The sequence below is a fragment of the Anser brachyrhynchus genome (genome assembly GCF_964034855.1).
Source record: "Anser brachyrhynchus genome assembly, chromosome: 5".
NCBI classification, from domain to species: Eukaryota; Metazoa; Chordata; class Aves; order Anseriformes; family Anatidae; genus Anser; species Anser brachyrhynchus.
This window is the reverse complement of record NC_137699.1, coordinates 53,068,556-53,094,071: the sequence shown is the minus strand read 5'-3', so window position 1 is coordinate 53,094,071 and position 25,516 is coordinate 53,068,556. Positions and strand designations below refer to the sequence as shown.

Below are 25,516 nucleotides of genomic sequence, written 5' to 3'. Positions count from 1 at the left end.
TTCCTTTCTCATAGTTGGCTTTTCTCTTAGCAGTTTTGTGTCATATTGAAAGGAGTCTGGGGTTGTTTTTACCGTACTTGTGTTTTACTTCTCCAGATAGGGTTCGGTTTTCCTGTCTAATTAGTGCTGGCCCAGTTCTATTCAGATTGAAGTCTTTGGGTGAAACTTTTAATTGTGCAGTTTAACAGCAGGATTGGGCGCAGGTTTGCGACATCGGTCTTCATGCAAATGCAATGTCGGTTCTTTCTTGATTATTTCCCTTTTTAACCTTATATAACAGTCTGAATTAGATTCCTTGGTTTCTGGTTTATTTGTCTGCTTTCTTTTGTTAATCAAAACCAAATTGTTTGGTTAATTTTCTAGCATCTTTTCCATGAAGAGAGCATTGTTTATTTACTCAGTTGTGGTCCGTTGTCCAGTAAACTGAGGACTGCAGCTTTACATCCCCAGGGTTCCCCTTGTCTGGTGGACTGTTTTACCATTTTCAGCTGATTTCTCCACTCATTTAATTTGACAGTTTCAGTTATCAAAGTTTGGCCCACTTGTACACGCACGGCAGGAATGTTTTTCCCCTGAAAGATCCAAAACTCAAAGTAACTCTTCATTTTTAAATTTTCTGTTGCTCGTTTTTCCCCCTTACGATTGCTTGCCCTGCTTTGCTTTTTAAGTTTGCCTGGCATTCATGAAATGCTCAGCTGAGTGTGAATGTGCTCAGTGCACAAGGGCAAAATTGCAAATTTTAAATGTGCACTTTAATGGACCCCCCCCCAAACACCGTTAAATTACTTGAAGTGTAATGTATTCGTTTACACTCGACAGGTAGACTATTTTTCACATTGAAATTCAGCATTTATAAAGGTGCCTGCACTTACATTGCTTTTGGCAAGGGCTGAGCCAAAAAAACGAGAGTTGTGATTCCTTCTCAAAGCTAACCGTGTCTGTGTATTAAATTTGTCCATCTGTGCTTTGCAGGGACATTGGCATCACCTGATGGTCCTGCTTTGCATTTCCAGCAGAGAAGCGGTTAATGGTGCTGCCGTTTAATATATTGCTGTTACAGAGTCGTTTTGGTTTCCAGAACATTGAACAAAATCAGGTAGATCTCGTTAGTTGATTTTCACAGACGGGGAAACTGAGGCACGCAGCGGAAGAGTGACTTCACCTGCCTCGCTTTCCCCAAGCTCCCTCCCCTTCCAGGAACTGTTTTTGCTACCAAGCAGCTACAGAGCTGCAAAAGTCTCACTCCTGCCTAACTCCACCACTGATTTTTCTTTTTTTTTTCTTCTTTTTTTCTGTATTTTTTTTTTTTTTACCTGCCCGAGGACATCTGGCTGTGGTGCAGCATCTGCAGGTGTGGGCAGGGCTCGGTTCCCTAAGGCCACGGCAGAGGTGAAGGCCAGCAGCCTTACTGGCTCCTGGAGGGCTGTGGCTCTGCCCTGACCACTTCAGTTTTAGCCTCTTGGCCATATGCTTCTGTGGTCAAGCCCTCAGTTTACTGTGGTATTTCTTCCCTTGCTTGCCTCCCTATATTATTTTGCCTGTATAACTGTTCTTTGAAACAGCTCTTTCCATCCACTGAGATCGTTTATTAATTCCAGGGCCTGTTAAATTGCTGTGATGGTCTGTTGGGGTGGTTATATGTTTTAATTATATCAGGAATATTTGCTGGCATGTAGAAACGCTCACGGTATAACTGGGACTGAAAACTTTAATCCCCACAAGGATTTTTATGACCATTGAAACTCCTCAGGACTTAATTACAAGAGTTGAGGAAAAAAGTTGGGAAAATTGATGAACTGTTTATTGTCAACCCTTTATTCCTTTTGGAAAACAAACTCCACAGATCAGGGTGATTATTGTTATTTGTTAGTTTATTGCGGTGGCTTCTGGACATTGCAGCTCAGATCAGGGAACCATTGTGTGAGGCACTTGGCAGCCCCGGAGCGAGAGCCAGGCCTGGCTTGGGAAAGTTTTGGGGCTGCAGAGGCCAGCATGCAGAGGGTGGGAAGGGGAAAGTGGAGCTTGGGGTAGGGACGTGGCTTCTGTCCCGGGGTATGCCCCGCAGCCACAGCCACATCCCCAGCCCTGAGTCCTGTCTGTGAGAGCCCCCTCCTGCAATGAGAAAAGCTCCAGTTTCCTACGTTATATTTCCACAGCATCTGTTGATGCACTGTACTTACTTATCCCTAGTGGAATTTTAGGCCCAACCCTGGCCCTATTTCCCCTCCTCTCACTCCTGGCTGCTTTCCATAGCGGGAGGTTACCGCAGTCCCTCATGCGGGTGGGCTGGGAGGGGGCACAGGTGAGAGGGAGCGGTGGATGCAGCACTGGGACAAGTCCTTTTCCTCACGTATTTAATGGGGGTGAGCCAAGAAGTTCAATTTTAACCTGAGCTCCACATTCCGTCAAAGCACAGCCACGGGGCTAGGGTCAGGTTTGGATGGGCATCAGGTGGGTGGTGCGGGGGGTGTGGGTGGCTTCACCGGAGCCCCCGGGGGACCCGGGATGCTGCAACGCCCAGACCTCGGAGCGGGTCCGGCCACAACCAACACCCCTATTGCCCAAAAGACAGGTGTTGGTACTGCATAAGCAGGCTGCTCCTGGAAACCCACATGGCCTCTTAGGTAAGTAAAAATCTCCACGGCCTACCCTCGATGTTTGAGCCTCCAAAACACCATGTGCAAACATGTGGACAATCTAAAATGGGGAATTTTACGCAGTGAGAAGAGTTGCATGCTCCAAACAGGATATTTAGATATATTAGGATATTTATTAACCACACAGGGTGTTCCAAGCTCAGTTTATTTATCTTTGTAAAGTGCTTCCAGATCTTTGCATGGAAGGCACTAGAGAAATGAAAGGCGTATTATTATTATTATTATTGTTATTATTGTTGTTGTTGTTGTTATTATTATTATTACAGCATCTAACTACTGACAGGCAACCACAGCTGCACGCTCAATTCAAGCCACTTAAATTTAGGGGCTGAGTTTTACAGTATTGACTCTTAATACTTTTTCCCATTGACTCTGTATGCTGAAATGTATGTTCACCTGCCCTACTGAAGTATCATTATTCGCCAGAAATATGCAGATGGGGAGCTTTGAAAGAAAGAAAGAAAGAAAGAAAGAAAGAAAGAAAGAAAGAAAGAAAGAAAGAAAGAAAGAAAGAAAGAAAAGAAAAGAAAGAAAGAAAAAGAAAATGTGGCATAAATATTAAGTATTCACATTTATATGGTAGAACTCAACTGCCATTTAAGAAGGGCTTCAAAGCAACCGACTGCATGAGCTGTTAGTTGCTTCTGTGTCATTAGGAAAGAAAATGCATTGATTAAAGTAAAGACAAGGAATCTCATAGACAAAGGATAACATTTACGATGTTCAAGGGTCTGGCACAAGCTACGAAAAGCCCAGGAAACGGAAAGCTGAGCTTCACAGTCAAGCTTTTTAATCAGTGTGGTTGTTCATAGCCACTGCAGCATGTACGTTATGTAATATCACACTTCACCCTCCCACACGCACCTAGAGACAAGAGGCATCTTCTAAAGGTCTTGGCATTATTCAGAGGAAAGACTCCCAGCAATACCTCTGCGTGGTGTTTAACCTTATCTTTACTTATGTTTTACCATTTCTTTCTTTCCTTTTTTTTTTTTCTTCCCCACTCCTTCTTCTTTTCCCCCTTTTCCTTCCTGTAATACATCAACACTGGGTATATTTGTATCTCTAAAAATGGAGCATTTGGGGGGGGGGGAAATCCCATTAGCTTCTTGATGTGTTTTCACGGCAACTATGAAGGTTCTAGTCATGGCCGTTTTGTGCATTTTGTAGCATTGTCCTTGTGCTGCTGTTATTGTCATTAGTATTTTTTAGAGTAGAGTGGAAACGTTACATTCTGAATACACCAGCTAATTTTTAAATGGTACCTAGACTATCCTATCTTTAGATTTTAAAATAAGTAATAATTAACAAGAGGTTTTAAAGCTCTGCAGAAAAGCCAGACAGGCCTGTGAAACCCCAGGATAACAAAGAAGGTGAGTCGGTTTTCCAATGCCATAAGTGTTTGAAGACATCCTTATCCTTACTTTGTTTTTGGAAAACAGAAAGAGCTCAACCACATTTCATTCTGGTATAAGGTAGCCCTGAAGTTAACTGTTTTTTCCAAAAAAGAAAAAAAAAAGGATGTTGCTGGCTGCTAATTAGATGTATTTTAACTGCAAAGTCATTTTAGCAGCTAATATTGTTATTATGTGCTTCAGTGTGAATCCTTAGTGAAGCTATTAAACTGTGAGAGCCTGAACTTATCAGACATTTTGTAATGTGGCTGGATTTTTGTATCCTTCTTCAGAAACCTGTGGGGAGGGGAGGACCTTTCTCTCTCAGGCACAGAAAGCACATTTCTTACCGGCTGATTACCAGGGTGGGCAGTTGAGACCTTCTTGCATCCTCCTTTTGCACTTTCCCCCCTCTTTTTTTTTTTTTTTCCTGGCAATAACATTTCTGCTTTGTGTTGCACTCCCTCGCTTCTCTCCCAGACAGCGGTCAAGCCCCACCATGCACTCTATAGCTGAGGAAAGGGATTTAACGGCAGGGACTGGCTCAGTTATTTCGGGATACTTTTGCCTCCCTCCGGTCACGCACAACAAGTTGGCGGTTTGCAGGAGCCGGTAGGCTCTCAGCATCAGGCAGGCTCCCTCTTTTGAAAAGCAATAGCCCACAGCAGACAGTGGACTTAGCCATCATTTTCCTATCAGTATCTCACCCAGGACTCTTACTTTGTAATTGCTGGGTTGGGTTTCTCAGGGTTTGGATTTTCTCCCCTGGTCTTATTGCATCGGTTGCTTTTATTCTCCCTCGCACTTTAAAACAAAGTGACTGATACAATATCCAAACTGATGAAAAAGAACGGGATTTTTTTTCCCCTTTATTTGCTCAGATTTGAATTGGGTTATCTGCCTATCTTGTTTATGAAATTTTGTGCTGTCTTTTCTGCACAGACTGTGACTCCCAAATCTTCCACAGCTCCATTTCCATATTCCTGCGTGCTTGTTCTTTGTTAATCACTTGGCAAGCGCTTATTTGAATATTAAAAATTTCTTTAATCATCAAAGGCAGGAGCACAGCTTCATGAATATTCATATTTTTTTCCTCCTCAGACTGGATTCTAGTTCATTACCCTGCAGTAAAGCCAAACAGTCATCAATCGCGCTCATTACAGCCGCTGGCGTTTTGATTGGCTGCCTGCTGCTGGTAGCCCGCGTCCCCCCATCCTCCCGCTCTCCTCCATGAGCTGTCGTGTACCTGCCAACAACAACAAAAAAATATCAACAATGCAAGAATAAATTTCTCCGGTTGAAAAACAACTTTGCAAACTTGTCAAACAGTCCTCGTCGCTTTTTTTTTTTTTTTTCGTTTTACACCAAAAATTAAAAAAAAAATAGAAGGGAGAAACTTGAGCTTTAGAGATGAATATTTGTCAAGAGAGTTGACGTAAGTTTCATTTGCATAATGACTTTGTACTTCTGCATTAATAAAATTTGCATATGAAGCCATGTTAATTACTCCTGATCATGCTTTTTGCATTCATGCATAGTAATTTTCTCCGACTTGTGAGAATTAATGTCTTGGCATGGGGGGAGGAAGGGGGGGAGTTGGGGTACTGTCAAATTTCTGTGCCAGTGCCCCTCACTCACACTCTTTCTCCTTCTTGCTCACCACGTCGCTGTTCTTGATCTATGACTCATTTATGCATTATCATTTGAAATTCTTGAGAGAAAGAAATGTATCAATTCAAAGGGAATCCTTGTCTGCCAAAAAAAATAAAAAATCATTAAAAAAAAAATCCCTGAGCAAAATATAACAAGAAATCCCTTCCCTGCTCCGCTTCTTCTCTCCCCAGTGCAGCCTTTCCATTTCCAGCTCGAGTAAAGTTTTAGTCTTAGCAGCGCATCGTGAGCCGGTGCGGGGGAACTGCTCCAAAACCGCTGTGTGTGCAGGGGGACGAGGAGTGGGCTGGTGTGCAGGTGTGTCTGGCCACGAGCCGGGCTCTGTGCTTGAGTAACAGCCTGCCTGCACATATTGCAGAGTCCTTCTGCCCTCGCTGGGGGATGCTGCGTGTGTCTGCCCCTTGCAGGGTGAGCGTTCGTTGCTCTCCTAGTTGCTGTTGGAAACGTTTCTGCCTCTGTCTCACTAACGTGTGTGTATGTGCATAGGCGTGTGTGTGTGCACGTGTGCTGTGCACGTTTGGTTCCATCAATCCTGTTGGTGCCTGCGTGAAAAGACACGGTAGAAAGATATAACACCATGGGGGAATGGTCCGGGTGAGATGGTATAATACAGATGAGACAACTTGTTTGAGAAAAAGCTTGGAAAAAGTCTGTTGGAAAGATTAGTGAATAGATCTGTCTTTCACTTCTGGATGTGTCTGTTTAAGGCTGCTGCAATGGTACATGTAAAACCCATCTCAGAACATCTGCAATATTCTCCCTGAACACGATGGGCACAGGGAAGGGATGAGGCTGCAGCCTGCGCTCTGAATTTGTAGCTGTTCACTGTTTGAACAGATGTTTTTCTTTTTATTAAAAGAGAGAGTTTTTTAATAATGGAACTGAGCTTTAGTCTTTAACCAGCCATTGATTGATTTTCCACCACCAGACAGGCACAGAGAGACACACAAAAACTTGGTTCGTGCCCTGTTAAGTGGCTTACACGTCTGTGTGTGCACCTGCCTGTCTGCCCGTGCAGACGCACATGCAGCCACCCTCCCAGCGAGCACACAGCACCACGAGGGATGCACCAGCCACATAGCTACACATGGCTGCATTTGCACACAACATGAGGTATAAGGCAAGATCTCTTAAATTAAGATCAGGTCCTCTGCCTGAGATGGGACGTTGTGAATGTTGCTTGCAGCCCCATCTTTGTGCTTTGCCCGGGTACTTTTCTGCAGATGTACTAAAGGAGCGTGATGTTTTACATATACCATGTCATACAGCCAGTCATGCCTAGGCTCAGGGAGAGGGACAACAAAAGGATGCAATTTATGCCTTGATTGTGGCTTTTGTCACGTTCTTCTAGGCTCTTATGCTCATTTCCATCTTCTGGGGTCATGTCCAATTTACCTTATTTTCTTCTTTGCAAGTTTAAAAATAGCAGAGAGCAAAAAAATTACTTTTAGCAGTGTCTGGGAGTCAACACAACCTGGGAGCTACTGCCGTGTGCAGGCAGTGAGCGTATGCTGAGCCTGTTTAAAGCATAAGGACAAAATCCTCCTTTCCTATCAGCAATGCAGATCTTTTATTTGCACTGTGACAGTCCCTGTGCATGTTCCACACTCATGCTACGTGCAAAACTCCCCCTCGCATCCATGCAGAATGAATGCAGAATATGTAATTGAGATCTGCAGTGCAGGTGGATGATTTCATGGTGCTGGCCCAAGAGGAGACTCAAACCTTACACGTCGTGGCAGCGGGCATGGAGAGACACAGAGCTGCATGCATGCTCACATTCACCCCAAATGGATCAGTTTTTCCAGATCAGCCTCTACGATTGCACTGCTGTCCTTGCAGTCTGCTTTCCCTTCTTGCAGGTTGTGGTTGTGCCCTGTGTGACACACAGGGGCTCGCAGGAGTGTTTGCTTTTTGAAATGAGTGTGCAATGTGGTACAGTCAATCTGCCATAGGATTCCAGAGACTCGATCCCTTCCCTCACCTGGTGCTGCATGGGTTGAGTAGAAAACTCCTGCACCACCTTAGGATAGCAGCTATCTGTCTGTCTACCCATAGCTGGGTATGTTTTTATCTGTTTGTTCAGCCTGTGTATGTCCATTACCTGCAGCAGTTAAGGTGAGGAAACATAGAGCCCTCGTCTTCATTTTCAGCTTTAAATAGGGAGGCTATATGGGAAAAAATACCGCAGAAGAGGAGCTAGAGAGGTAAAACATGGGCATTCTCTTAGCAAACACAAGTGAGTATTTCAGAGTTCCACTGTTACTCTTTCTATAGCTATAAAGAGGCGTTGAGTACCTAACGGTGGAGTGCTCCTTTTCTCCACGCCTTTCCTCCAGGGCAGTGGATACAATTTTCCTCTTCATGATTTGCCAATCAATCTGGTTCTAGAGGACTGTCCTGTTATCCGTGACAAAGAAGCAAACCCTGAAGTAGTAGCAAGGAAAATAAAGAATTTCCTGGTTTGTGGTGGCTTGTAGGGGCAGACTCAGCCTTCTGGTCTGACAGCCCCGGTTTCATCATTTCAGGGAGAGGTAGTGGGACTCCTTGAAGATCTGCCAGAGTCTTTCTTTGTCCGTTCTTCTTCTCCCTCCTACTCATTTCCTTTCTGACACAAGATTGGCTCGTTTTAAATTTCCTGATATATAAGTAAAAGGACACAAAAAGGCCTTCTGAGTGACATCTTCAGTTCCACCCCTTCACTGGCAACCAAACCATATAGTCCTTCCCACAAAGTTGGGAGGCATCTTGTTAAAGCGGTTGGCTTGCTTGCCCCCACTACCTCTCTTGGAAGGCTCTTACAGGATCCCTTTCCCCCAGGGGTTAGAAATCTCTTGTTTGAAACCTTAACATCCTTTCCACACTAGAGGAAATATACTGGGTAAGAGAAGGGAGGGCCTCTCTGTACCCTCCTGGTGACCTCTTAGCATCTTCTCAGACACCTCAGAGCTGTGCAGATTATATCAAATTCATTGCTAACAGAAAGGAGAGACCCACCAGAACTAGGGGAGAGGCTGTCACCTTCAGGGTAGTTTTGCAGGCTAGGAACCATGCACCTCCACATTAAAACCCCCGTGCAGTTGTGGTTGTTGGTGGGCTTGGTGGGCTTCATGTGGTTCGTTGTATGATGGGCTGCTTCCAAACCCTATTGAGAGCTGTAGTATGGCACCATGACATGGGAGGGACTGACTGACTGCAAGACCTGTGTCTTTTGTCGTGGCAGGGCTGTGGACATGTTTAGGTGCCACCTGAGATGCAGCTGTGGTCCAACTCTAAACCAGATTTCCAGCTCATGGCTTTCCCAGCAAGGATGAGTGCCCAGGCAGCTCAACCTTGTCTTGGCCAGCCTAGTTGTTTTTATAACATCAGGAATATAAGATACAATTGTTAAGTAACTTGAGGGAATTTGTGTTAAGTTTTTGTTCCATGAAAAAGGTTGTTATTCTTGTGTGTTACAGAACAGACAGAAATCAGTGTCTGACATCCATTTCCATGCACCTAGCATACATTTCTACCCCAAATGCAACGTTAGTACAGTCTAGATAGTAGTTATCATTACCTGCCTGTGTAGTATTTCCAGGGAGATCAAAACAATTACAAAAGCCAGGCAACTGAACCCCCAAAATAAAAAATCCTTCCTTGCTCCATGTGCCACAGAGATGGCTTCTATTTAAAACCAGTCCTCACAAAAGAGCACAAATTTTATCCTTGATGCTTGAAGCTCAAGTATTTACACAGGGAATTTAGACTCTTCACTTGTGGTTTTGGCAAAAGCTTCACACAAATGTTTTGCTCTGGTGGTCTCTTAGCCATTTAAGATAAACGACAAAATCAAATGCAGTCCTTGCAGACTGGAGTGCTGGATGCTGTGCCAAGGATGAAGTATCCCCGTTTGCCTCACATGTGTAGCTGTCAGATCAACATGTAGGCCTGGTTTCTGAACCAGGATCCTCGAGGTGGACATTGTCCCTTCTAAGCGTTGCTCTTCTAGGGCTGAAGGGAGCACGGGTGAACATTATTTCTCCTTGCTGCCATGGTGTTTGCATGTGTATGCAAGGCGCACATGTGTGCACAGACAGAATCGCCACCCTTAGGAAAAAAAAGAGAGCATTTGCCAAACGATACCCCGCAATTAGCACACGTATTTCCTGATCTAAACAAAGGGGGAAACTGTGGTTTCTGACCTACCACTGTGCGGTAGCTGTTGGCAAATGCCAGCTTTTTAATGGCGACCACTCCACCGCATATCTTCATTTAGAAACTGCCCTTGATTAGTAGCTCCCCTTTATGTAATAATTAAGCAGAGAGGGTAGTTTTAAATAAATGGGGTGGGATGCAGAGCGGTGCTGTTCTCGCAACTTCCCTCTGAACTCTGCTGATTTCGCGCCAGCCAAAAATGTGGCTCTTACCTGATTCTGCGTGTGCATGTCTGTTTGTGCCTGTCTGTATTTGTACAGGTGTATATCGATATGTAAGGCTTGCATTTGAGTTTTTTAAACCACGGAGCTCCATCTGGACTAGTGCCAGGAGGAGTGCGCGTTTCCAGTGGAGCAGGAGAGAAGTCTAAAGGCAGCTTTGAAATGGCAGGTGATTCCTAGAGGGGTTAAAAATAAATAATACAGCTGGAGGTTACAATATCATTTTTTTAGCTACCAGGAAAAAAAAAAGGTTGCTCCATTCTTTGCAGGCTCGACAGGGAAGCGGACTGCATAATGGGGGCATGCAAAATGCACAACTGGCTGCGGCTCAGGCGGGCGGGCAGCACAGTGGCCCGTGAATGCCTCATTCTGGGAGCTTGGCTCCTGGCACCCCTCCGAAGCCATTTGAGCTCCAAGTCACTGCACTTTGTCTGCGCTGGTGTGCCGAGCCTGCTTCAGCAGCGGCTCGGCAGAGAGCCTGCCTGGTTTTGTGTCAGCTAAATGCATTAACACAGCCGTAAAACAATAATCCCCCTTTTGATTCGGTCCCTGAGCAAGTGCTGGTGGCGACGCTCGCCGCCTCCGGCTCTCCTCTGCACCAGGACCGGCTGTGCCCCTGCTTCGCCCCTCTCTGTGCCTCCAGGCGGGCTCGCAGGGCCCCCAGGTCCCTTCTTGCTCTTTCCCAGCCCAACGCGAGCCCCAAGGGCTCCTTTCCCCAGGGAGCAGTGCAGAGCAAGCGCGTAGTGCGTTAGGCAGCCAGCCCCCGCCTCACCCGTTCCCGCTGATGATGCCTCCTCTGTCCCTTCAAACTTAGGTCCGACTGACAGTTTTTTCTATTGTTTTTTCTCCAGGGCCGTCCAGGCCTGCAAACCTGCCGGGGGCTCCCATAGCTGCCTCCTCCCACCCTCACACATCCGTCATCACGTCACCTCTCCGCGCACTGGCCTCTCTCCCGCCCTGCCTTAGCCTGCCCTGCTGTGGTGCACGTGCAGTCTCAGTTGGCGGGACTCAGACTGAGATTCAGACTGAGACGTCAGGCACATTTGGATGTCATTGTCAGTTGTCAGGTAATAGAAACATTTTTTTTTTTTGTTGCTATCTGAAGGTCAGTAGTGCTGCCAAGTGATGTCATCTTTGCTGTGGGAGAGCTGCCTTCGCTGGGTCGTGTGGGGAAGGCAGTGAAAATGTCCCAAACACCCCCTGCCCTCCCTCCTGCCCCTCTCCCCGTGCTGGCGGAGGACGGGGAGCGGGAAGGGGTGTGTGGCTCCCTCTTCCCCCGTCCTTCCCCTTCTGCCTGCCCACCTTCAGATGTTACCAGCGGCCGCTGCCGGGCCGTTTGTGCCACGTTGTGAACAAATGTCTGAGACTCCTCGCAGAATGTGATACCCTGGTATCAAGATTTCATCTCTCTGGGATGTTTATTTTAAGCTTAATTGGATAACATTTAACATCTGAGGTCTCCCCCCCTCCTTTTTTTTTTTTTTTTCCCCCCTAATCATTCGTATTAAAGGCTTTTCTCTGAGTCCATGTGCACGCAGGATGTATGTGCTCCATGCAGTTTTCTCCCTTGCTTTGAGAAAATGCTCTTTGGTAACTTGCCACACATCCCTCCCCTCTCCCCCAGCAGCTTTTCTTTTCCTTTATTCCTTTTGGATGCCTGACTTTTGTCACTGCAAGGAGGGGAAAGTGATGTGGAAATGAGGGTGCGCTGAGCGAGCCCAAGAGGACACGGCCATACGGTTGCCAGACCCCGTCCTTTCAGACCCAGCGATCTCTTTGAAATCAGTGGGTGTTTCTGAGTGTGGCTCAGTTGCAAGATTGGGGCTGTGGTGAACTGCAGGCTGGAGAGGTGAAAATGGGGGGTGGGGGGGTGGAGGGGGGTGGGGGGCTTAAAAGAAAATACAGCTGTGGTGAAATCCGCAAGCACTTATGGTGGAGTCTGACTGTGGTGGGCCAGACCCTGCAGCCTTCATTCACGCCAATGTGTGTGGAGCTTTAATAGGGAGCTCCCAGAACGATGCTGGATAAGCAATGTGTGAGGACCAGGAGATTTAGAGATACAGCAAGGACTGTGATGAATAAAGCCTTTGGCCAGTGGCTCCTCCTGCCCCCCTAATGTGGCAAAAGTTAGCTCTGTTCAACTTTTTCTTTCCATTAACAGTGGTACTGCAGCAGTGTGCTCTATCTCACGAGAAGGTCCCTGCACTTCTCAATTTGCAGACCCCAAGTGAAGCTCGTGGTGCTCGAGGAAGGCTCCCGAGCCTCCTGGCTGGGCTCAGCCTGTGCCCAGCTGCTCGTGCTGGGCTTGCAGCGATGCATGATGCCCCTGGACCTGGTCTGATTTCTCATCCATGCTACCATATGCAGCATGGCGGGATGCTGTTCTCATTGAGCTCTGCTTTTCTGACCTCATCAGTCTGACCAGCTGGCCTCAAACGGTGTGGAGATGGGCTTCTGAGTGGTGGATGCTCAATGAGAAAGTCAGATAGGTGCCCCGCTTCCCCCCTTTACCAGCTGGTAAAGCACACTGGAACTGATCTCCCATTTGCCTGCTCTCTTCACCAACGCAGGATGCACGCAGGTGCCTTTGGTAGGCAGGTAGCTGTAAGAGCAAACTGGATGCCCTGGTTCTCCATTGCTCCTGATGCCAACAGCCGGTGGGGAGGGAAGGAAGCAAAACTGAAAAGGAAGGAAGGAATGACTGATTAAAGGAGGTGGGAGGGCGATGCTTTGGTGTGTTACATACTTTCATTTCTCGCTTTGGAGCTGTGCAGGGCCAGTTTTCAGAGTGGTGTGTTTGCTGGGAGAAGGATGCCAGCTCTGCGGAGAGAGAGACCTGTTATCATGGCTTCCTGTAATTACTGCTGCAGTCTGTGGCACTTAGAGAATAGGTTATATCAAAGTGCATGATACATGTTTATGACAGTAGTTGGTCAAGCTCTGCTTGAAAGAAGCATTTTCTTCCCTTGAAAAGGAGATTATATCTGTTTAACCCTTTCTTTGCTCCCTTAGTAAATGAGCCTGGGCATGCTTTAAACCCTGTAGCAGGAGTTGCAGGATCTTTCCTGCGCTCAAAATGTTTTGTGGAAATGAAAGAAAAGTGAGTTCTTTGTGTTGACTAATAATCTAGTGACGATCCCTGCATTGTGCCCTCTTTTTTAATATAGCCATTTACAATAGTCACTTGCTACAGCTTTAGAGATCTGCTTGTCTCTCTGACTTGATTAGCCTTTTATTCTGTCAGCTCCGTTCTTGCTTCTGAGGAATTGTTTCCTTCTTTGAACAAAAGCCATCAACAGTTCCCGCCTCTTCTCCTCCTTCATCATTTCTTACCTTTCCTGTTTTTCAGCATTCATTTAATGCAGGACCTGGAGTTTTTCAATGCAGTTCTCAAGCAGGCTGCGACCCTGAAGGCTGGAAGTTGCAGGTACCCCCAGATCTCTGCGAGGCACTCCCAGATCAGGCCCAGCAGTTTTGTGCTGGGGATCCCAAACCTGCTGGGTTTGGGGTCTGCAGGTGGAAAAGTTGTGTTTGGAAATCTTGGATCTAGATAAGAGCAATTGCCTAGAGAGCTGAACAGCATTTAGCCGTGCAGACGGGAAGTCCTCTGCCTCGTCCAGAGTGGCTTGTGATTTGTAGGAAATGTGCTGTTGATAGCAGCTTCGATCACAGCAAACGATGCTGGGAAGTCCGCTTGGTGTCCAGCACCTCTCCTAACAGTGCTGGTTGTGGTCCCTCCTGTCTTTGTTCCTTTCTTTGTGTTCAAGGCACCACAGGGTGAGGAATGTGCAGGTGAAGTTCTATGTTTTTTCTATGTGATTTTTTAAAATATCTGCCACTGGAAAAGTCTCTCTCTCTGTCTCTTTATTTATTTACTTATTTATTTATTTATTTTTGCCTCAGAGGCTTCTGTCTGCTGAACTGGGTTCTCCTGTTTAAATGTTTTTAGTGCCTATTTAATTAGAAGTTGGAATAGAGTCATGAAATTCACAGGGTTGTGTAGCTTGGATCTAAAATATAAATGGGCAAAGCATTCATTTTGCTTTACCCCTTGCCAGATTAGGGTGCTTTTCTGAGCCTGCTTTTTATTTCATTTCAATGAATTGCAACTGCTTAGAGTAACTGTAAAATGCACACAGGTTTTTCTGCATAAGAGACATGCAAATGATTGTTGAGAGACGTAATTATGTAAAGAAAAGTATATGCCTGTATGCATATACACATACACTACAATGCTTTTTGTGGGGCTATTTTTTCACAATACATTTTCATTGGGCTCTTTTTATGATGCTGATTTATTAATATTGTACATTAAGTCTTAAATTGTCAAAGCTGCCTAAGAGATTTGGATGCCCATTTCCCATTAAAGTTAACGAGAAACGAGCTTTGAAAATCTCAGCACAGAAGTGCATGGCACTTTACAATGTGCTCTCCAAAGAGAAAAGTCCCTGCCCTGAAGATCCTACCGTGTAAAAGCCCCAGGAAAGGAGCTCTGATCAGTGTAAGACAAAGTGGATTGCAGTGCCACAGACAATAATTTATCCCTTCTGCCTGTGTTCAGATACATACCTGATCCAAAGTCTTTGGACCTGGGCCCATGAGCGAGGGTTTTATATATCTCTGTAAAGATAATTAAATCTGCCCAGTACACATACATTCAGCCAACCAGCAAAACTGCTTGCTTCCCACATGTAGGCTGATGGAAGGAGGTGGAAAGCAATTATGATACTTAGTTGCATGTATAAAAACAGCAAGCGGGCATGGACAGCAGTGATTAATGGACAGGGCTGTGAAGCTGAAGGGCTAAAACAGAGGAAGGCATGGGGCATAGCTCAGAAGAGTGGAACAAGCTCTTTTTAATTCAAGGAATCAGCTGTGTTAGTCATTAGGACATTCTGAAAATCACACGGTCATCTTGTAAAGTTAATGTCAATTTACTTGGCTGCTGAAATTCTACTTACTGCATCATTTCTGTTTTTTTAGCAAAGGTTAAGGTGGCAATAAAGATAAAAGAAGTACCTGCGAGTAAATAATAGGTTTTAAAAGAATGATTTTTCCTTCTTCAAGTACATCACAGTATTCATTTTGTTCTGGTTTTATAACTGGAATCAGCCAATAAGAAGAGCTAGATTAGACCACCCTGCTGTAAAAAGCTTGCTGCAATTAATACAGGCTGTCTAGAAAGCAGTATTATTTCAAAAACTTTTATGTTAATGATATGGTATGTGCTCGGCACATTTCTTACTAGAACAAGAAGCAAGCTTTTGTTCACTCCAGACTGGGTTTTATTAACACAGGAGGATCAATGGAAAACAAAACAGTAATCAGAGCAGAGAATGCAAACTCATCCAGCAAAAACCTCCCAACTCATCAAGTCCCAGGACGATGGCTGATACATTACTCCTATTTTTTTTTTCTGAGTGGAATCTTAAAAAAAAAAACTAAAAAAAACCCCACTGTAATACTCAATTTCTGATCAGCTCATGGTGCTTTTTTTGAGAGGAGAAAGACATATTTTGGGTATATGATTCTGAGGGCAGAAAAAGACTGAAGGCAGCTTCCCTGACACCCTTTAAAAATGTATTTTTTCATTTTCTTCCATAAAGAAAAGGTTTGCTTAAAGTACCTGGCTAACATTCAGGAGAGGTGCCCTATTAGTCATGGTTACATGTATTTATTTATTTTAGTGAAATATTTAGTGTGTGCTATAGTAGAATTGACATTGTGCACAGTACTTACAGAGTGCAGGGCTGTGTGAGAGATGTATGTGCTAAAAACAGATATGCATCAGTTTGTATGTATGCATCTATCTTTTCATCTATCTATCAATCTCTGTGTTCATCCATCTATTCAAGTATTAAAATCATATGTGACCTGTCTGTCTGCGCAGCTCTCTTTCTCACCAGATATTAAACTCAGATCTAAACTCAAAAGAGATGTAGCTAATTGCAAACTTATATATTTTGACTGGGTGGTGTGTTTGCCAAGAGGTAACGAAGGTATCTTAACAGAGCAAAGAGGCAGCTAAAATTAGGGTGCTGCATGGGGCAGCAGCACTGGCAATTTAAGCGTGGCTGAGGCTTTGTTCTAGACAGGCGCCCTATCACTCTAACTTTGTAAGTCCTAATTACCTAAAGTTAAGAACCAGCAGGGGCAATAGAGATATTTAAAGGTGCTTTAAAGGGGATGCCTGCAATTTCCAGACATCCAAGGAAAATGAAAAGCTCTTAATTGCAATATTAACGGGTGGAACTGAATCTTGTAGTCTCAAGACAAAAGGGTGCAAGAAACATTGCCTGCAGTAAAGACAATGGGTCCAACATTTAGAGAGTTAACTCGATCGCATACCACTATGCTGAGCCCAAGAGTCTGAACTCTTCAAACGCTCCAAATGGAGAGCTAAATCAAAGAATCCTGTTTCAAATCCATCCAAGATGTTGCTGTTTTTCTCCTCTGACAGGAGAAGCATTTGGAAGTGCAGTTTCTTTCTTTTTTTATAGCTGTCTTAAAAAGGAGTTTGGATGTTTAGCACAGCTGGTGCTCATTACATTATGCACTATCAATAAAATAGCATGTGTAATTAATTTTTAATGCAGTGCTGTATGCAGCGCTTTAAAGCAGTTACTGTATGGGGAGAGCCGACACCGGTCACTGACATCAGAAATATTGAAATAGAGGGCTAGATTTTGCATTTTTAAAGGGTGTATGCGTGAGCTGGGGGAAGGGTAATTTCCAGCCAGCAGTTCTTTGGCCACAATCAAATTTTAAAAATACAGGAACAAGATGGATGAAGGTGGTCTTACAATTTACTTATTGGCATGGATGAATTTATTTCCTTTTAGAGTTTGCTGAGGGATGACTGGGTTAGGACTAGGTGACTTCGGTGTCTAGGTAAGCACCAGGGGACTGCGCAGCAACTGATCCATCTTTGTTAAAGCTCAAATGTGCTTCATCGGTATTAGGTGGGAGGTGAGTTGAAAGGCGAGGTTGGGAGAAAGCAAAGGAAGGACATTTTTGGTCTGAGCAGTTATTTGTACAAGGCTCCTATCTTGTGCCTTGTTGTTCACATCAGTAATAACGCCCTGGTTTTCCTCTTGATTCATGAAATATTTGGGAGTATCAGTACTTTGCAAGGGAGAGAGTAGTTTGGTTACAAAGAGGCATCGCTGATGGCAGGTTGCCTGCTGCTCTGACAGAAGACCCAAACAAATCAGTCTTCTCTTTTCTTGGCACTTGTGCAGTACTTTCCAGAAAACACCAGCATAAATAAAGACTGCTGTAATGGGGCACAGTAGTCAAGGCTCAGGCACCGCCATGGCTATTGGCAGCCAATACATCCAGAAACACTTCGGCTGTCTGAAGGAAGAACAGACCTGGCTTTGAAGTTGTTGTATGGTGCATCTTTGTACTCAGCGAAGGGCGAGGAATTGCTTTCGTGTTTGGTGGGTGGTTTGCTGGATAGAACCAGCCTCTCCCTGCTTCCACCTCTTTTCCACCCTTTTCAGGGAGTTGTCTGCATGCCTCTTGGTGAACACTTCCTAAGAAGATAAGAAATCAAATGCAGGAAGAGAAGGAAGGAAGCAATCACCTACAAAGCGACAAAATTAGGGGTAGTGTTTGTCAGGTGCCTTGCCTTCTGGTTGGGCAATGCGCGAGCTTTCTAAGAGCTGTTTTGTTTCATACACATGTATGAGGCATAAATGTTTGCAATTATTCTTTCTTTCCCATGGTAAATTGCCATTTACTTGTACATAGCATATGCTAAACAGTTCACTTGTACAGCCTCACCTGGCGTATTCAGGATGGCGTCTTCTGTCCCTTCCGCAGTAGATTTTTGTCATCACTTCTCTTCTCTCTTTCTGTCAGATACAGGCGGATGTGTTCGTGTACTTGTCTGTGCCAGGAAGTGAACTGGGCTGTTCTGTTTGTGTGAACAGAGACGGAACTCTTGTGCACAAATATAATGCTTTGTGTCGACAAAAGTAGGGCAAGCCGTGGTGTATGGTGTAGGTAGTTATGATGAGGACTGCTCTTCAGTTCACAGGCCAGAGCAGGAAAGGTAGAATCATGAGTGGGGCATTGCACATTCTGTAGTGAAATGGATATATTTAACATTATTTATTTATTTATTTTAATAAAGGAATTGGATCACGCATTTCTGGTGTAGTTCAGGGCAGAGAATGGTTCTGCAAAGGAATAACCTGCTGTCCCTCCAGAGCTGCCTCATTTAGAGGACCCGGGTTCTTTTTTTCCGCGTGCTTCATAAAAATAGATGAAAGGAAGAGTTCTGTTCTCAGATGGGACTCTTTATGTTCAGAAGGGGATTTGAGTCAAAGAAGCCATGCTGGTGCACCTCGTGTGTGTCCCACTGGACTCCTCTGTGCTGCGTGTTGGTCCTCCTTTCTGCTGAGCAGTAAACAGCTGAGCAACTGTTGGCAACATACGTTTTTATTCTGTTTGCTTTCTTTTGGACAGGGTTTTTCCAAGCATTTTTGTAGCATGTACAGGAATCTGGTAGGCTAAAGCGTAGCATGTGCCTTTGCTATCTTTTTTTCCCTCTTGTTTTTTTCTTAATCAATCCATTTCCATGGGTGCTTATTGTAGCTAATGCAACCTGCTGTAGCACAAGCTGGGGAAGCCAGGTTCAATGAGTCAGAAAAACATGCACTTGGAAGGAAGCAAGCAAAAATCCCACATAGTGAGGGCTTACATTTTTTATGAATTCAGCTGTAAGAGTCAGAGGTCCTGGGACTTATAGAATGAGGTTAATGCAGGCACTAAGCAAGGCAGTGGGGAGAAGCAGGCACTGGAATCATGCCACGAAACAATGCTTTTTAAAATTATTGTCTGTGCTAATAATGTAAGGACTGCTGGTTAGAGGGAGGCCAGTTTGCACAGCATACCTGCAGCCGTTATGCTTGTTTAAATGTCACTTGGCTATTTGGAGCCAATTGTCCATGTATTGTGCTCAGTCCATTCCCTGGAAATGCAAGGAGAGCACCCCATCCTCTTCGTGTGTCAGACTGTCTCCTTACATCTCCTGTACTGACCTAGATTATTTCACGTGAGGCCCTGATCTAAAACTGATCTTTACATCTCCTCCTTGGCTGCGTGACGAACATGATGCTTCCAGGGCACACTGTAGCGAGCCAGGGGTCCACTGAGGGATGGGCTAGGGACTGCTGTGGCATGCGGGATGCTTAGCTGAGCGTCCTTCCAGGAGGCATTTTCTGAGTTCAGTGTCATTGTATCGTTACGCCAGCAGTGAATCTGGGCTATGGAATTCAGGAAACTACAGAGAATCGAGTGAGAATCAGAGCATTTTTGGGAAACAAGTACCATTTAAAAGTGATTGTGGGATTAAGGTGAAAAACCAAAAATTAATGGAATGCAGATAGACCTCAGCATGGCAGTAGAGCCCTTTGCCTGTGGGGGAAGTATTTTTTCCATTTTGGATCTTCTAAAGGAAATCTGGGGTATTCTCTCCTCTGGTTGAACAGGGAAAGAGTAAGTTCACTTATTATGGCAGTGGCAGGTTTAAAATGCAAAGGCTGTCCAGAAATTAGGTCTGAGTGTTTACGAATTGATTAATCTAAATCCTTTATAAAAACGTGTGAACTGTTGATTAAACTGGGAATAGGATCATTGTGGTTTTGCCTACGGTCAGGACAAGATTAGTGAGTAACTTTACCTTTCTGCAGAACCTTATAAAATATAATAAAAAAGTGAAGTTCTTTCCCTAATCTTTTTTTGTTTCTCCTCAAACTGATTGTAGAAGTCAATGTAGAGTCTTCAAAACTCTGTAGCCTATTGAAGCCAAACCTGTCATGCTGTAATCAGTAGATACATCGAATAGTTGTGAAATAATCCCGAGAAATGGCTGTGAACTCCCCCCAATTTCCTTCGTACTTTCTCTGCGCGTTTTCCAGAAGGAGCAGTGTAAAAGCTACAGCGGTGCTCACCCCTGCTTCTACCACCACTGTCGAAGTTCATTAGCGCACTCGAGTGCACTCATAAATGTCTGAGCTCTTCCAGTGTTCGGAGGCTTCCAGCCAGCAAACCTTCCGACCTACTCTCCCTGTTTTGAAGAAAAGCCCAATGGTCAGGGTTTGAGGTGGGCACTTGAGGTTTAATTTGAATTCTTTGGCCTGATAACACCCAGATCCGTAAGGGAGCGTAAGGGTGTGTGGGAGACACTGCTATCACTGCCTTAAATAATTTGCTCCTTGCCCTTTCCTGTTAAGTTTGTCAGGCTATGCCTCATGATTTTAAGCTGCGATTTCTTAAATTTATTTCATCCTAAAAAGGTAAAACTGAACGAATGCCAGTGCTCCCTGTCTCCTTACTTTCTCTTCCTTTGCAGATGTCTTTGCTCCCCGGGGCCAGTGGGGCTGCCAGGAGGGGTTGCCCAGGGGCTGGCAGTGCCCCGGGTTAGCTCTGCTCCTCTCCTGGCAGCATGCAGCGTTCGGCTCCCTCCCAGCAAGTCCCAGTGAGTCACCAGCCCGCTGGCTGGGCTATCTGATGGGAACGGGGACCGGCCTGCTCTGCCCACAGCCGCCCTGGCCATGGAGCTTCTCCTTGGCCGCACCTTTCCCTTCCCCTCCTCTGCCCCTGCCTTTCGAGCCTCTTTCCTTCTTAACACAGCTTTTCATCCTTGCTGTCAGGTAGGTCCTTCATTCACTGCTGCCTCTGCCACTGGGCCCTGCAGTAATGACAGCATTTTTTTTTTTTTAAATTTCCTTTTAAAAATCAAGTCCAAAGTATTTTTTTTTCTTTTTTCCCCCCCTTAACATTTTTTTTTAAATGGAAATGACTGCTGAAAGTAAACACAGCTTGCAACATGCAGACTTATTGGGCCAGCATGAATTTCCTTAATAAGCTGGAGCATGTGTGTGTGCGCGCGCGTGTGTTTTCCCCCCTTAAACCACGGAATAAGTGTGCTGTTGCTTTAAATCCTAACTCAAACTTTACTGGCGATTTTACAGAGCCTGGTTTCATTTATAGTGGAGCCAGACTTGCTGTGTGAGAGCCGTCCGCATGCTGGAATTAGTCTTAAGCTCGCTTCTGTGGCGTTGCCAAATTCCATGTTTGTGTTTTATTTAGAATTCTTTTCACGGCCAGTCGAATCTGTTCAGGCACACATAGGCAGTGTTGCGCCCCATGGAGAAAATAAGCAAGTTTGCGTTTTCTTTGGCATAGGCCATGGCCACAAAAGACTGCGGTCTAAAAAAACATTTTTTAAAAGCTATTTTAACCCATAACAGATGTATAAAGTAGGCACACGCATGCCAGCTTCCTTAGTTTTAATTAAAAAATAATTACGGCTTTAATGGGATGCTAGTGACAAATTTGGATGAATGGTGGGTGACATTATCTCAAGGCTTGCTTCAACTTATAAATTAGTGCATTTCTCTTGGCCAGTGGTACAGATGAAATTAAACGAAGGAACAGATTAATATTTCTTAAAGTTACATCGAACCAAATGAAAAATCAAATCAAATCTAAAAACAAGGCCCTTTCCTCCCTCTCTCGCTCGGATTCCTGTTTGCATGAGATCACAGAACATAGAGGAAAGGTTATTTTCCCTGGCTGATAAATGATCTGGCCGACGATAAAGCGGGCTTAGTTTTGCAAGGTACCTGTCCCTCCTGTAATTTCACATCGGTAGCCACATCGCCAAATTATTGTGATTAATGTCGGCAGGCGCTTCTATTTATAACCACATCTAACTAGCTAATGTAGTACCTCTGAGCCAGGAAATCTTAAATATAAAACCATACATACATGCCGTATGTTGCAATGGTTCTCCCTATATACCTCAGCTAGCTGGCTGCCTTTTGGACTGTGGTGCTGCAATTCTTCACATCTTTAGGCTATTTTCAATTTGGGGCTTTTAAGGCTCACCAGAACTAGGCTGGATGCACAGGTTTGCGCAGGTAACAACAGTTTATATTTATGAAGAAGTAAACAAAGGGGCAATAAACATGTAACGAGCTAACCCCAGATGGTATCTCCGCTGTTATTGCAGTCAGGTGTATGCGGAGAAGGGAAGGGAGAGGGAAGGATTAGCCTGGGAGGCTGTGGGTATCTGGAGTTGTTCGTCCCACCGCCGTGCTTGCCAGGGGCTGGCTTTTTGGCGAAGGGCAGATGATGGGCTTTGTGATCTATTGCACAGACAGACGAGGATCATTGTGCATGTGGAAGGGCAAGCCCTGCTTGCCATTCAAACATATTCCTTCAAAAAACGTCTCATCTGCTTAACATTTAGCCTCCATTATAACAAACCCTGAAGTGCTGCTGATACATGTAATCTAGATGGTGAGAGCTCTTCTCCACTTAGTTGCTGTGACAAACACAGTACATCGCCTCCTCATTAAAAAACAAAAGCATTGTCTCCATGTGGAAGGAAAGACAGAGAAAGCAAGCGCCATATCTTTGGTGTGTAGCTGCACACCTTCCGCTAGACTCGTCCACATCTGTCTTGAAGTCTACAGATGCTTTGCTACCAATTGCCACGTGAATGTGGCAGTGTCCCCCATCTTGCTGAAAGCTGTCTGCCATGTTAAGCCAGGGAAACCCAGCACGGGGAAGCTGCTTTGCTTGGTACAAGCTAGTTTGGAGAATTTTGCTCCTCATCAGGTCCCCTAGGTGTGCAGGATGTCTATTGCCTGAAGCTGAACCAAGCTGGACTCTCCAAAGATATGTTTTTTAAGGTTAGTTTAACTGCAGCAAGAGAGGGAGAGATTTTCCTTTGTCAATTGTCTGACTATTTCTGTGGTAACATTTCCCTGAGCTTGAATTCCTCAGAAGTGAAAATGAAGTTCTAGCATTAAAACCATGAGTCATACAGTGCAGATGAGAGTCATTTCTGCATTCCTGGAATTTTTGGAAGGGAAACATTACATTCACGTTAATCCTTTCAATTATACCTTATTGCTAAAATAATCCATGAGGCATTCTGCAGTAGAGCCCTCTGCTATTTGGTTACAGTTGAGGCTTTGAAAATAGCACCTGAAAGCTTTTAGGCTCCTGTGTTTCAGTATCTTAATTTTCTTTTTATGTTTCAGCACACAGAATGGTCTAGTGTCTTTTCTATTTACTCCTTAGGATTTTTTTTTTGTTTGTTTGTTTAATAAATAAGGCTAATTTGATTTGTTCTGATCTGTCTCAAGTATCTAACTGCTGCTGTAGAGAATGATTAATGTCCAGTTGAAAGGATTCCACATCTATAAATGAGAATTGAAAGCAGATGCTGGTTTGATGAACGTGTGCTGCCCATTCCTTGTCTGCACTGGCTCAGAGAGCAGGCTGCTGAGATATCGTTATCTATCAAAAGAAAGATGTTAGATGCCAAATACAGTTCAGAGTCACACACCTAGCATGAGCTGAGCAAACAGTTAACAAATAATGTATTCCAGGTATTTTTTTTTCTCTGCTTGTGAGCTATCTATACACAAGACAGTGTTATCCTCAAATTGTCAGAAGTGCTTGACAAACTCCAGTTCAGGGAAATGCACTGTGAATTGATCACAACCAGAACTCTGAGTCTGGGTTTTTACTCACCAAGCTGTGTTGGTATGTTGTCCAAGGGCAGGTAAGTTCAGTTTTAGTGCTATTGCATGTGCAGTTCTGATTCTGAAGCTAATCCAACCCTTAAAAAAAAAAAACAAAAGTAGCTGGTACAGTTCTCTTTTATATTAGTGGACTGGCTAGGTTCTCAAGCATTGCTGGCAAGCAAGGCCGAATGCTTTTCAAAGTTTTCTAGCCTGAGTTCATGAAGATCTGTGGAGAGCATGCAGGGAAAGAGCAAAAGACCAAATTGCCTGGGCACAAGATCAGTTTTTGCAGCGTTCAGCCAACTTTGTCGTACACCTGCACACAATAAGGGCAACAGCTTTTTAGATAAAAGCAGATATAAACAAGAGTGCTTCACGTGGGCTCTCCAGTTTGGTAATGCGTGATGCTTTACAGTCTTTTCACAAGCAGTGCTATGCTGGCCATCCGAGTACGCCTTCCCAACCAGTGTGTAACACCAGGTCGGCAGCCAGTGCATGTCAAAGTTCAGAAATTTTGGCTATGGGCAGGCATTTCTGATAATGGCAATAGGATTGTCAGTGTTTCCAACAAACAGAGAGTGCTTGTTTTTTAAAGCCCCTTTAAAAAATATCTCCTGGACTTTTAAAAAATGTTCTCCAGTATTACTGTGAACCAAAGTGATAAAATAGTTTGCTTAACACATTTCGTCACTTTGATTTTTTTTTTTTAAATTTTGTGAAATGCCCTTTTCATTTTTATTTTATGTTGAATTACCATTCATATAATTTCTGTGACTAGAAGCTATTTCACAGATGGACAGACAGAGATGTAAAGCCCAACACAAATCTTCCTTGATGTCTATAAATCAGGCTGATTTGGGATGCCTCTGTGTCACAGAAGAGAGAGGGAAAGAGAGAGAAGGGGAGATGGAGGATGAAAGGGACAGAGAGAGGACTTGGAGTCATGGAAAAGGATAGGTACCAGAATCCCAGAGCTCTGGTTACATAGGGTTTCTGTTCTGTGGTGATGTAAAAACTACAGCAAAGAAAAATACTTCCAGTGTGACCTTCCACTTCCCTGGTACCTGAACAGGACTGTAATACAACAGGCAGCTGAGAATGGGAGAGGTCGGTTTTACATTTATTTGGCTTCTCCATTTGGGAAGTAACTATAATGACATTCATTTCAAGTGTAATTATTTCTTGAAATCCTTGTTTTTTTTTTTTTCACAGCTGGTGCTAAACTAAGCAGCTAGATTTTCTCCATTAAAGTAACCACACTTTACCGGGGTAAAACCTGGACTTCTAGATTGCTTCTAATGATTTTTCCTGACCTATGTCTACCTGACTGTGCTATAAAATCAACAGTACCCAACTGATATGCTGTGATTGGAGATCTGAAAGTGGACCAAAAGAAAATATATGGTAGCTCTCTCCCTACCCGGTCATACATCCAGGTCATAAAAAAACAAAAACAAACAAACAAACAAACAAACAAACAAACAAACAAACATAAACCAACCAACCAACCAAACAAACAAAAAAAACAAAAACGAAACCAAACCAAACCAAACCAAAACCCCCCAAAACCCTGCTTTTTGTCTTTCACTTCTTTTTCTCTTTTTCACTCTCTCCTTAGCTTTCTTTTTTTGTAGGGAAGAAATGTCTTGATGTGAACATGACTATTCTAAATGATGCTGGTGAGATTCTTGTATTTATGTGGCTGATAGTGTCACTGCTCAGTCTACAGTGCATGGTAAAATTAATTTCTGTGGGTGGGAGCCAGGACTTCACATTCAAGCGATGGGGTACAGCTGGCAGTGCATTCAGCAATATCTGTT

At 44.3% G+C, this 25,516-nt stretch overlaps 1 protein-coding gene across 9 annotated transcripts in view; it reads left to right on the top strand.

The window, feature by feature from the left end:
* The window catches only part of BCL11B (BCL11 transcription factor B), a 98,396-nt gene that overhangs the window by 33,517 nt on the left and 39,363 nt on the right, over positions 1 to 25,516 (top strand). For 6 of the 9 annotated variants that reach the window (XM_080593397.1, XM_080593398.1, XM_080593401.1 and 3 more), the window contains exon 3: positions 10,992 to 11,207. The exons of the other annotated variants lie outside the window; for them this stretch is intronic. In XM_080593397.1, the coding sequence (XP_080449523.1) occupies positions 10,992 to 11,207 (216 nt within the window). The remainder of the gene's footprint in view (positions 1 to 10,991; positions 11,208 to 25,516) is intronic. 9 annotated transcript variants of the gene reach the window in all.